The 13,541-nt window shown below is 44.0% G+C and overlaps 1 protein-coding gene across 1 annotated transcript in view; it reads right to left on the minus strand.

The window, feature by feature from the left end:
* Positions 1–13,541, minus strand: part of MYBBP1A (MYB binding protein 1a) — a gene marked incomplete at its 5' end in the record, with an annotated part of 52,447 nt that overhangs the window by 10,971 nt on the left and 27,935 nt on the right. Inside the window, one exon of the mRNA XM_084218853.1 lies at positions 2,701–2,814. Coding sequence (XP_084074979.1) covers positions 2,701–2,814 — 114 coding nt within the window. The remainder of the gene's footprint in view (positions 1–2,700; positions 2,815–13,541) is intronic.

Here is a 13,541-nt window from a genome sequence, read left to right on the forward strand (position 1 = left end):
CCTCATCTGCCTCTTAGCTTTGCCTGCATAATTCAGTGATATCCAAGACTGCACTTGTCTCACATTGCCTCTCCCCCAGTTCCAGCTCACATCCCTGCCTAACCCACCCCAGATTTCCCTGCTGAGGATGCTCCTCACCAAGGGATCTCAGCAGGCATGCAGTGCAATCCCTGAGGCAAGACAGGATAAGCAGGCAGACTCCAGGAGATAATATCTTGTCCTCTGTGACAGCCTCAAGCCTGCCAGGGCAGTCCTGCACCTGGGCAGCTACAGCCTCCTAGCTGCAAATGTGAGCAGGACACAGGGTGTGGCACAGCCTTCAGGTGACAGTGTCCTTGTGAGCAGCACACCACCTGAATTACAAGAGCACATCAGTTAAAGAGCTGCAAACCTCTCCCTGGGTCAAAGAAAGGTACAAAATTCACTATTATAATTTTTTTCCTCTTAAAACAGCTGTTTGTGAGGGACAGTGGCAGGAATGGCCAATGACAAATACAGACATTTTCCACAGCATCCCACAGCTTCCAGTCCAGGTTCTCACAGGTAAGCACCCATCTCTGCCAGCACCTACTCACTCACAAACTCACCTCTAAAACCACAGCTGACCTAGAATGGCCCATGGAAACCAGTCTCAGAAGGAAAGGGATGAGAGTGAGCTGCAGGAGAGCCCAGAGCTCTGCAAACATCCTTGCAGTCCTCCAGCTGAGCAGGAGTGTGTGTGAGGACAGAAAGAGCTGTTGCTCAGTCCAAGCCCTTCCCAAACTCACCCAGAACTTCAACACTGGGCCTGGAACTCCTAGCCCACCTGCAGCTTCTCTGTGAGCCAAGCACACAGCTTCCACCTGGAAACAGGGCTGATGAACCCTTCAGCAAGTTACTTCAGTGCTGGAATAGTCTCTTTGACAAATACATACTTTCTACAGATTCTAAATTTCCTCAGTTCCCAGCCTCTGACTTCTACTACAAGAGATGTTTTTTAAGAGATCAGTGACAGGTGACAGTGTGAGTATTGTTTTACTACACCAGAGCCACTTCATGCTTTTCCAGCTCTTAACCAGAGAAGTGAGCATTTCTGCACCACCAAAAAGACACAGCATTTCTTTTGCAGCTTTAGAAAGTCCTTCAGCACAAGTGCCAGCCTTTGGTTATGGATCAAGACGATTTTTATGTGGAATATGAAGTCCTTGACCCTTCTCACTACAGCAATATTGAATGTGCAGCTGGCCCAGCCCCACAGAGCCCCAGCAGCTGGGCTAAGTACATGGGGGAAGCAGGAGGAAGGGAGACAAAACCCCCACATGTATGAACACCACCAGCAGTCTGTAAAAATGTTCTCTCAGGACTTTTTCAGGCCAAAAAGAGAACCAGCAGCTATATGCCACTGCCACTTAGCAGTATGGGAGGCCTCCTGCCCACAGGGTAAACCTTGGACAGCCCAAACAAACTGACAGTATCTCTCAGGAATTTTTCTTGAAACACACATGACCACAGAAATGAGAGGCACTGAGGAAACTTTAATAGCAAAGCTCATCATAATCTTGGAGGGGTTGCAAGTTGCTAAACTCTCCCTGACAAGAACAACATAAAGGCATTGTAAATGTTTGTGGTTTCCCAGTGAATCACTGAGTTCTGCATGCATTCAGCTGCTAGAGAGAAACATGGAAATGACCAGGTTGGGAGGAGTGGCATGTTTTATGTAGCTGAGAAAAAATCATAGCTAACTCCACCCATTGGATTCCTGATGTAATCTTTACATAAAAAGTGTGTAATGAAACTGAGGATCCAGATTATAAACAACATCTTTAAATTCCCTGTTTTAAACTTGCTTAGATTTTGTCCTTCCTTGACAGAAACAAACAGATCTAATTGTTCTGTTTCAATAGAGCAAATTATAGAACAGCCTAAATTACCATGTAGCCAGCTTCTGAATAAGTAAGTAATGAAAGCCACCCTTAGAAAGAGGTCATTATTACAGTTACACAGAAACTCCAGGACTGGAATCTCCCATGTCATCAAGTTCAGTCACCACATCACAACATTAATTTGGCTGCTTGGTTCCCCCCACATCACTCCACAAGAATGAAAGTGAATGGCATTTGTTTGTTTCTTCAACCTCCTGTCCCACAGACCATCTCCCACATAACAGCTGCACCCAAACACTGTCCTCAGGTACAATTTGCACTTGCCACTGACTCAGGAGCCCTGCAATCTCTGACACTGTTTCTTCTGCACAAATGACTTTCCAGTGTATTTTAAGGTTTCCCTGATGAGCAATATTAACAAGGCAGCCTGGTCCATAATGTCTGCAATGCATCAGGAGTCACAAGTCCAGTGTACCTGGACCCTGAAGTTCATTCCAATGCAGAATTTGCATGACATGTCCTGAAATTAATGTTCACAGTACCACTCCATTGTTTTTTATTTTCCATTTTTTAACACCTTAAATTGATCTGTATGAGTGTATTCCCTAAAGTTTAAGCTCTGTCTCTTGGATGTACACACAGCCTCACTGAGCTGCACCAGGAACATCACAGTGGTGTTCCAAGAGCTCTGGAACCTGGTGGGCACTGCTCAGAGTGCTGCCATCAGGCACAAGGTCTGTAAGAGCACTTAAGCTGAGCCCAGTCCCAGATTGCAGCTCTGAGACCAAGCACCAGACAAATGAGAGCAGCACCCACGAGGTGTCCTGGGCTTTGTTACCTGTGTCACTTGGCTGATGCTCCTGGTGATCAGCTCCTCCCACTCCTCCTCTGTAACGAAGAGCTTCAGTTCATGAAGGAGCAGAACTCTGTGGAGAAGCAAACAGGCCATGGCCTGAAAGAGAAAGGGGAGAGAAGAATATGAAACTCTCCAGGGAAGGTGTTGGCAATGCCAATACCCTGCTAAGGAAACAGCTCCACACACCAGCCAGGGGAGGCCTGCTTACTGAGGCTGCATATCCTCACCAAACAAGAGTCTCACACTTGTTGGGCTGGAAGGGACCATAAAGATCATCTCTGCTCCCCTGCCAGGGACCAGAACAGGGACAGGGACACCTTCCACAATCCCAGGTTGCTCCAAGCCCCATCCAAACTTGCCTTGGACACTTGCAGGGATGGGGCAGCCACAGCTTCCCTGGGCAACCTGTGCCAGGGCCCCACCACCCTCACAGAGAGGAATTTCTTGCTAATATCCAAGCTAAACCTGCCCTCCTTCAGCAAAAGGCTCTGTTTGAAACATTCTCTAGCTCATGACAGAGTCACCCCTCAGGAGACAGGGTGGTGGTTGAATGCACATACAGAAAAGGTCAAAGGGGAGTGGAGGGATCATTGCAGTTCTAGATTCAGGCACAAATACCCAAAACACACTTCAGCAGCTGCTCCAAGGGCATCACTGCCAGTCTCCCCATGTTTTCAGGCAGCACCTTTGAGTGACTGCACCCTTAACTGTACCCTGACCAATGCAATAGGCACAAATAATAAAAAATAAAAGCTGGCAGGACAGCAAATGCTTCATTTCAAAGGAACACTAGATGGGAACTGCTGTTCAGAGCAGCACTGGGCCTTGCCCTGGAGTCAAACTTGCTCATTAAGCTTCTACATTAACACAGCAATGAAAAGAATGGCCACTAGAAAACCAACAGCAATCTGCAATCTTCTTACATATCCTTTTCTATTCCAGAATATTTTAAGGCTTTCTTAGGTACAAGAGAAAAATGCAGCATTAGTCAAAGGCAAAATAGAGAAACGCACAAAATACAGTAATGAGGATTAGTAAAAATAGCTTTGAGGATTTAACAGGGAAATTTTTGTAGCAGCACTGAGTTAGTGAGCAAATTCTACTCATACAATGAAAAAAATGTTGCCTCTAGCTGCCATCACAAAGACCAAAATTGAACGCAGTCACAAATATCAAAAATCAGAAGGATTTACAAGAGCTAATCTCATCCAAAGAAAGCAACAGCTGCTGTTCTTTAACCACATATCACAGAAAACAAATGAACAAAGTTTGTAAAGCTCCTTACAAAAGACATCATTGAGATTAAAAATCAGAGACCTGAAGGATAAAAGCAACCTGGTGAGACCCAACCTGGCCTCCAGAGATCCCTGGGGTCAAACAGAAGCAACCTGACAAACATGGAGGAGGAGCATTAAAACTTCTATTGGGTCATTTCTAGGGAGCTATTCACTGAATAATTCAGAGTGAGCAGAGAGAAGAAAGCCCTGGAATTCCTGGGAGCAGTGTGACCAGCCAGAGTTGCAGGCAAACAGAACCTGTCACAAGCTCAAGGAGGTCTGTGTATCCCACACAACACATTCCAGGCTCTGGGACAGATGGATACTGGAACACAGGTTGCTCCCTGGAGAATATCAGCACTTGTATCTGTTTCACAGCAGATAGTGTCACACATCCTTGTAAGCTCACCTCCAGTTTGCACCAGTATGGCCAGTGAAGAGAACTATCCAAATAGAAAGAGCATTCATTACACACAGAAATTCTGCTCTTCACTGCAGGTGAAAATGCAGCAGAGAACCAATGAGGCCATGTCAGAAGATTTATGCTGTTCAACGACAGAGAACACCCCAACACCATCTTCCAGGCAGGCAGGCTTACACAGTCCTTGTAATTATGGGGAGGCTGTGTCTTACAGAACAAATTATGGCATGTGTCTACCAAATGTAGTGGAAAGTCACTTCAGTGCAATTAAAAAGAAAATGTGACCCTTGGAGTAGATGAAAGACTGTAATTCATTCTGAAAGGCCCAGGCAGGGTCACAAACCCCCAGGCACCAGCTCTTCTCTGACAATTACAAACACATTTACACTGCAAGTGGGTGTAAAGCAGAGAGCAGGGTTGTGTGAAGGTGTCCTGGGATATCTCAGGTTAACTCCAGAGGCACCAGTGCCGAGGGGCAGCTGGGGAACTGCTCCAGTCAGCAGTGGGCAGCAGCACTGCAAGCTAATGAGGAAAAGAGCTGGGAGGAAATCAAAGCTGTCCAGTGGAATGGGAGCTCTGGAGAGCTGAGACTCATCCAGGGCTGATGGGACCCACTCCTCAGGAAGCACTAAGCCTGAAAAGGATTTTTTAAAAGAAAGCAGGGGAAAAAGCAACCCAAACCACTGAGCATTCCCTTCTGTGTGACATAAACGAGGAAGTCAGAGCACCCAGCATCTGAGGATCCTGGCTGGGGCTAGCACTCTTTAGTAATTCTGTCACACTCAGGGCTTTCACACCTCCAGCCTGTGTACTGGATTTCAGTAAAGTGAAAATATGTTTTGAGTTTCACGTAATTAAACACTGCTACTGCTCTACTCAACATTATTATTTTTCCTGATTGTTTTTTAAACCAATGATAATTTAGTACAAAGCACAAACAACTTTTCTCATTTGAAACCAAAAATAAAATATTTACTTGTTGAAATAAAATTTGGCTTAAGAACATCTCAATCAGAGAGTAAATATGACACTAATACCTACAGGGTCATCAGCACCATGCTATGCTGTAGTTTAAGGTTATCATATTCATCCCAGAGTCAATGATTTCTCTGTTCCTAGAGCTGTTATTAACATACAGCCTGTTCTTCCACAGCAAACTGAACAGTTCAACAGCAAAAGTGAAACCACAGGGAGAGGGACTAACATCAGTGGACTCAGCCAAAAACATCAGGGGCAGAATCAAAACTAAAATCAAGTTCTTCAATCCTGCTCCAAGGATAAACCCAACAAGAAACAACAACAACTTCTCAATCCTCCTGCTGGTGCCATCCCACCTCAGCAAATTCAAACCCAACCAGGAGGGGCACCAAGTTTTCTTTGGAAGGTGGTGCAACCAGCACACATCAGTCAGAGCATCCATAGGCACATGAAGAAAGATCCTGAATGTCATCAGAAGACTGCTTAACAGGGAAATGTACCCAGAGAAAACAATCCAGCAACCAGGAGCACAAAGCTGCCACAGCCCCTTGAAAGCAGCAGTCCTCAGGAATGGCTTTTCAGCCACAATTCATCTGTCAGGGCTGAGAAACACCAAACCATGGCTGGAAGGGCATGGGATAGCTCCCTTCAGAATAGTCCCCAGCAGGATTTGCAAAAGGATTTGGAACACTCAAAGAGCAAACACTTTCATGAGCTTCAGGAGCTTCACCAGGCCAAAAAAAGCTTTGCTTTATCACCTAATATAAGGAGGGCTAAGAGTATGAGTGCTTTTCAAAAGTAAGGAGAGACCCAAAGTCAGTCAGATCTTCAGGAGCCATCTCCTTGAGGTGGCAGAGAAGCAGCTCTGCTGCTGCATTTCATTTTCCTTCTTTTATCTTCTCAAATACATGGAAATGCAGCTGAAAGCCAACATGTTAGAGGTGTGATATCCATGCACTTGGGAGTGAGCATTCATCACCCCACACCTGCTTTAGAGGGCGACTCAGACATACCACAAGGCACTTTCTTGCCCATCTCAACACATCCCACTTTTTGGTAATGCAAACACTCGATGTTTTTAAAGAAAATAACCTAAAAAAGAAAATGAGAATGCTCAGGGGATTTTTGAAGCCATGGAATGAGGATCTTCCCATCCCCAGCCAGTTCTGGGAACACATCACTGGAGCACCACCAAACAGTGACAGCAATACTAAAATACAGAAAGATCTTTCCAGATAGAAGAACAGTCACAACATTTACCTATGTTGAGTTCTGTGATGCAGAGGTTTCATTGAGACTTTTGAAATACAAAACCACACACAGAGCACCTAAGGAGGAGCCAAGCCACCCCAGCTAGTTCAAATCTTTTGCATCAATACTTTCAACCCTTGTAATTTCTCACAGCTCATTATTTACCCATAATATATTCAGGATGTCTCTTTTACACATGACCAGCTGCATGTTTTACCATCAAATCACAGCAATCTCAAGTTTGGAAAGCACTTCCACAAAATCCAGAGCTGGAGCTCAGCCACTTGAGTTGTCTCTGTCCCTCCTGCCCTCCCCAGCAACACTGGTATTTTAGAATGTCTTACAAGCATTTGGCAATTTTGGAGGCTGGCAGAACAATACTGTCCCCAGGAATGTCAGAGAAGATTCTCTGCATTTTCTCAGTGCCAAATCCAGCCTGCTGTGTTCCTGACAGAGTGTTCTATGAGAGAGCCAAGCATGATCAACACTCCACAAATGGACAAAAATAGCAGAAGACTCAGGAGTCCCAGCTACCAAACTGCAGTCCAGTTCAGGAAAGAGGACTGTCATCCCCCCATATGCACAGTTTCTGAAATGAGAATGTGTGAGAATAGTTACAAGCAGAAGACAGCCAGATTAGAGCTTTTTCTAAAGGGACTGGATGCTGCAGTGCATCCTGTGCACTAGAAGCCACCCAGCTGCCTAATCAAAACACTTTCTTCTTAATGTCAGTTTTTAAAAAGACTATAAAATAGTAAAAATAGTAAAAAAAAAAATAAATACAAGGGAAGTCTATTGAAGCAGGCACTTACAGACTCCCACATATTATCATACAACTAAATAAGGTAGAAAGGCTCATTATCAGTCCATGTGGGAGCAGAGAACAAACAACAACTAAGGGCACTGCTGACCCTAAGGTTTTCTGTGCCTTTGTTCATTTCTCTCTTATCTACAACAATTACACAAAATACTCTGTGCAAAGGGCTGTGATTCCTTTCTGAAACAGGCAACGTGCTCTCTGCAGTAACCAAGATGTGCTGGTAATTCCCAGGTGTGCTCACCCACCTCAGCCAGACAATTAAAAGGAGTGTGAGTGGAGATTGTATACAGCCCGACTTTGTCCTGCACAGGGAAGTACAACACATCTGGCCAAAGCATTAAATATGGTAAATCTGGATTAAACCCCTACCAAAGCCCCTGTTCTCCTGCTGAAGGCAGGTACCCAGCACAAGTAGGTCACAAGTTGCTCTCCCCAGTCACCAGCCAGGTGAGCTGGATGGAAGGGAACAGATCAAGATGTTTTCAATCACTGCAGTTGTGAAAGAGAAAAAGAACAAAACAAATAAGCCTTTGCAATGCTGTAGAGGTTCTGTTTGCAATCCTGAAGAGATGAAGGCATGACCTAAATTCAGAGTTGTTTTTGCAAAGAAAAGCTCTCTGCTAATATAAGGACATTTGTTTCTGATGCAAAAATACACACTTTTCAGTCCCAGGTGGTTTAGGATACTGGCTGGAAGTGGATTTGCAAACAAGTGAAAAAAATCTGCCACCCAGGCACACTCCTGAGAGAAAAGACACAGAAATCAGCAGCCACCACTGCCACCATCAGAGGAACAGGAGCCTTAGGATGTGCCTGCACTGTGACACTCCAAACCCCAGCTCTGAGTTTTCACACAGCTGCTCTGCTGGGTGATCCCAAAGCAGTTTGCAGGCTACAGCTGAGTAACCCTTCCAAATTCCCTGAGAGCCAATTCCAGCTTTCAGGAAAGAGGCTGCAAGTTCACCTGGCTTGCCTCAAGCACATGGCAGGACAGAAACTCTCATTAAATCTGACCCAGGACAGTATTAGAGTTTATCACATCTCCTTACACTTTGTAAGGAGTGGGGAGTTTAAATGCTAACCAAAGACATGAAGAGGGATTTTCCTCATCTTTTTGCAGCATGAACAAAGTTCATCCACATGAAAGTTGTCACCAGTGTGGCAAGAGCATCTCATTCCCTTTATGTTAAATACATATAAAAATAAAACATTTTACCAGGAAAATTATGGGTTTGTGCAACTCAAATACATTTTTAGAAGTGAAGAAGCATCGGGATTTTTAGTAGTATCAACATTCCACTGCTCTTGGAAGTCCAGGAGACAGAAATATCCAGCTGGTATCACACTGGTGTTCCAGAGCACTGATGTCTCTCCCTTGTGGCACAGAGCCTGCCCTGCCAGCACATCTGATCCAGTGCCAGCACACAGCATAAAACAGCAGCTCCCAGTGTGTAATCCTCAGCATTAAGACTATTCCACAGCAACAGGGATATGGCAGAAAATAATTGCACTTCTAGAAATTCTCTCCTCCCAAGCCCTCTGAGACTGCAATCTCATGAATCACATGCTGCATTTGTGACAAATGCTACCAGGAAAGCTGGGTAAAAGAACAGAGGCCAAGATTATGGAAAATTCTAAATGACTTTTCTTTGAATTTCAATAAATAATTAAAGTATGAAATAAATCCCTCAGCTATCTGTAATTTATTACATGTTTAAAATAAACCAACCAACCCACTCCAAATTCCAAAAGCTCCACCTTCCAGTGGTATTGGTTACAGGAGAACAACCTGTCATTTATCACCACAGAGCAGGAGAGCACCACAGCAAAAGCCTCTTCCTATTACTCTCACATCTTTTTTAAAAAGAAAACAGAGCATCCAAAGCCATGAAGCAAGAGCTAGATCAGACCTTGGTCCCTACTTTGGATACTCTATTTTTGGGTTTCAGGCTTGGCTACCTTTCCTCTGAAAGAGAACAAAGCTTCCTGGAAGCAGAGACTAAACTGGCTGCAAAGGAATCTCCACTTTCCTACCCCTCCTGCTAACTCCCCTCTCCTCTCTATTTTTATTATCCTTCAGAAACCTCTTCACCTGTGGCTCAGGTGTCCAGCTCTGGGCAGCAGCAGGGAGAAGCTGAGCAAACTGTTGTGATCCCACTGGCATTCCCAGGGCCCTGAAGAGCAGCAGCTGATTGATCAGATGAGCTGCTCACCTCATTCTGCTGTGACTGAGCACTTGCCAGACAACAGAAAGTTTATCCCATAAGTTACAGTGGCACATCCTCCTCCACAACCTGAAAATGGCTACAGCATGACAAGAACTCTAAGCACTGCTGCTCAGTCTGGCTGAAAATGTGGACTGAGCTCCATCCCACACAAACAACCTTCATTTAATGCAGCTGCACCTGCATGAGCTGTGTCAGTCCAGACCCTACAGGTAAAGACACTCATTGATTTCACTGACACAGTCACAACAGATGGGTTTTAAATGTACTTGAGACAGCAGAAATCCCAGGAGTAGCAGTCCTGGCAGATTATATATACAGCCTGCAGACCATAGACACAGCATTCACCCACACAGGTTTCTTCATGCCCTAAACCATCATTACTTTGTTCAACCAGAGACTCTGCAAATCACATTCTCTTCACTGCTGCCAAGGAATGGACTTTTTCCATGCTTGGTTCTCCTACAAACAGTGCTCTGGAGGATGTTCTTGCCAGAGGAAAAGCCTCAACTTGCACTTGACAAACCAGAGAGGCCATTTGGGAGTCTGCTCATTGCAGCAGGACATCTGTGCCCAATACAAGAGTGCACAGGTACAGCTGCTTCCTTCAGCACTGCTCTGTGGCAGCTAGGAGAGGCAAAAATATAATTAGGAGACAAATTAAAGCTTCCTTCTATGGTCTAACAAGATGTGATGATACAAATAAGAAGGTGCTGTATCTTAAAGGGAGTAGAGAGGAGTCCATACCCACAGAGAGATCTGACAGTGCAGTTTTTCAGAGGATACCTGCATGATAAACACTGGGCAGGTTTTCTGCCTCAGATGAAGGGTCTGCAGGACATTTGTGCAGTCAAAACAACAAACATACAAAATAATACACAGGACCCCTGGCCAGGCCTGGCTGATGGCATTAGATACCAACTCTGAGTATTTCACTGGCAAACAACAAAATGGAGAGTGCTGGACTAAGCCCTTTTCTGACCCAGAGATGGGGCAACTGAGAGGTGTTTTAAAAATTTTTATTCTATTTTCAGTCTCATGTGAAGGGTGAGACAACACAGATGTTATAATTCATGCCATCACAATCAGAAGCTAACTAATTATGATACACTATAAGTGTTTCTTGGTCTATCAGCTTTACCCACACCATGCTGTAAATGCTTTAAAGGCAATCATCTAAAATTACCCTTTGTGAGCATTCAGGGCTGGGGAAAACCTTGTGCTCTTCTTTCACAGAGGCCAACAGGCAGACCCTTGGGACACAGCAATGCAGATATTGAACTGCTGCTTTGGTCAACACAGAGATTTATTTATCCCTGGGGTAACCTCTTACCATATCAGGAAGGCCAATCAGTCTTAACATTTTGCTCCAAAAAAAAAGTTAATATATTATTACCCTAAATTCTTGAACAATGAAAAGATGCCATAATTAAGTGAGCCATGAGGACACAAGATAAATCAGCAGCAGAGCACAAACTGGCATCCATGAGCTCTGATGTTTTTTTGCTCTTCCTGATGTTTTTTTGCTCTTCCTGTAATGCACATTTACAGGAGGGGGGTACTGGTACCACGGAACACATGAGACCAGAGGAGAAAAGAACAGGAATGGACTCTGTGCAATGCAACCAAACCTCCCCTTCCCACATTAAAAATAATAATCAGAAAATATGCCCATTTTCTCCTTCTCTCCCCAGTTAAGGATACAGTCATAATTAAAAAAAAAAAAAGTAAAACAATTTGGTTTCTTAATACCATCCTGTTTATTTTGGAGCATTTCTACTTTTCTCACTCAAAACATCAGAACGAGGAATGTTCTTTTGTTAAGAAATCAAAGCAAAGACTCTTGCAGAACGTTCCAATATCTGAGGCTCAGAGAAACATGACCAAGAAACCTCTCAGGAAATCATCACTCTCCTTTCTCTCAATTCTGGCTTTCCTATTGAAAAAAACCCCAAACCAACCCATCCCCAAAGCTTTAATTTTGTCAATTTCTATTTATTTATTACTTATATATTGTAGTATTGAACACCAAGAGGCTCCACTGACACCTCAAGTTACTCACACACGTTGGTAAGACTGAGACTGGTTTATTTTGCTCCAGTTGCTTCACCCTCACTGCTCCTCCCAACACTTTCCAATCCAGTTGTCTTCTCTGCACAGCAAAACCCTCAATTCAGAAGACACTTGCAATAGGATTTTCTTGAGGCAATTCAGAAGGCAGCTACAGCATAATGCAGCCTATTTAAGGAGACTTTGCTGAAGTCTAATTTAATAATTTAGGAGATTTAAGAGCAGCACACATTTTAAAAAAAACCATGTTGCCAGGCACTGTGTGCTTTTAGCTGCTGCCCCTGATACACCAGACCAGCCTTGATGATGCAAGAACAAAGGTTTTCATCTTTTGAGAACATTTATCAGCAGATAATGAGAAATTAGAATTCCAATTCACTCAAACATCAACCACAGAAGTTTAGCCTTCACACAATATAAACAAAAGGTACTTGCACGTCAGTAAAATTGTTAGTTTGGAATGTTGAAATGAAAAGCATTGCTAACAAAAAAAAAAAAAAAAAAAGAATTTGGAAATTGTACTGGGTTGAACTTTGAAGATTCATTTATTCATTTTTTTGGATGCTCACCAGCAGAACTCTTTTCATTTTGCAGAATCCACTGAGAGAGGCAGGATGACAAGACAGAGGGCACAGTCCCCTTGGGAAGAGGGACAGGGCTGGAAACCCTGCTCTGTGTGGAGGTGCTGAGAAACCCTGCAGAGACACCTCAACTCCTTTCTTGTGCTTCAGCTTCTGCAGAGTGGCATTTTAATAAGAGCCAAGGGAGAGCAGAAAGAGAAGCAGCCCAACCCCACTACTCCCACACAACAAAAATGGACCTGCCACTTGGTGCACAAACACTTGGGGACATCCTTGTCAGGGAGCAGAGCCCAGACTGGCATTTCATTTTATGCTGCAGAAGCCCTACTCTTTTTTCACTTGCCAACAAAACACCCTTCCAACACACCTCCTAGTACTCCCACACCAAGATCTCACTGTAAAGAGAACATAAATCATTCCCCAGAACTTCAACAGCATTCTATCCTGATTTTTTTTATATTTTGCAACATTAATACATCTTGAGTCCATATGACTGAGAGTAGCTCATTTTCTCACACCACAGCCACTTCTTCCCCTCCTGTGTTTGTTATGCCATTATTAAATACGTGGCAATGACCTTGTCTCTGAGCAAACTTCTCCCATTTGCTCCACACAAACACCTACTCCTCAAACAGTTGGAGGGGCTGTGTTTGAGAGGCTGAGCACAACACACTTGGGTGGTTCAATCTCTTTTTAAAAACTATCAACTCCCCATGTGTCAGATGGCAAGTTTCATTTAGTAGGCTAGGAAATTACTCAGAGTTGGAAAATCACTGCAACATGGTTTAGATCTAAGTCAGCAAGTCCATCCTACACGCAGGGCTGTTACTGCTCTGGAGCACTTCCCTCCTTGGACAGCTCTTACCAGCAGCTGTGTCTACAGCAAGAATTAGAGTTTATGTGACCTTTAAATTTTCTTATTTCTCCCCAGCAACAAACTAGAATGTTTTCTCCCTTACTGAGGATTTGCTACATGATGATCTACACAATCAGCTGAACAGCAGTTAGCAGAATAAATACAGCCTAGATCTCCAGAATCACAATAAAAGAGGCAAACAGAAGCTTTTTCATGTTCTGCTTGTGCTACACTGGGAATGGTGGAATACAGATAACAAGGCAGTGTCTCTGTGCCAGTCAATTAATGCCTGGTGTCACTATGGATTTGTTTGTGGGCAATGCAGGCAAGTGTCTGACACTTCT

This window comes from Fringilla coelebs (genome assembly GCF_963513975.1).
Source record: "Fringilla coelebs genome assembly, chromosome: 20".
In the NCBI taxonomy this organism is placed as follows: Eukaryota; Metazoa; Chordata; class Aves; order Passeriformes; family Fringillidae; genus Fringilla; species Fringilla coelebs.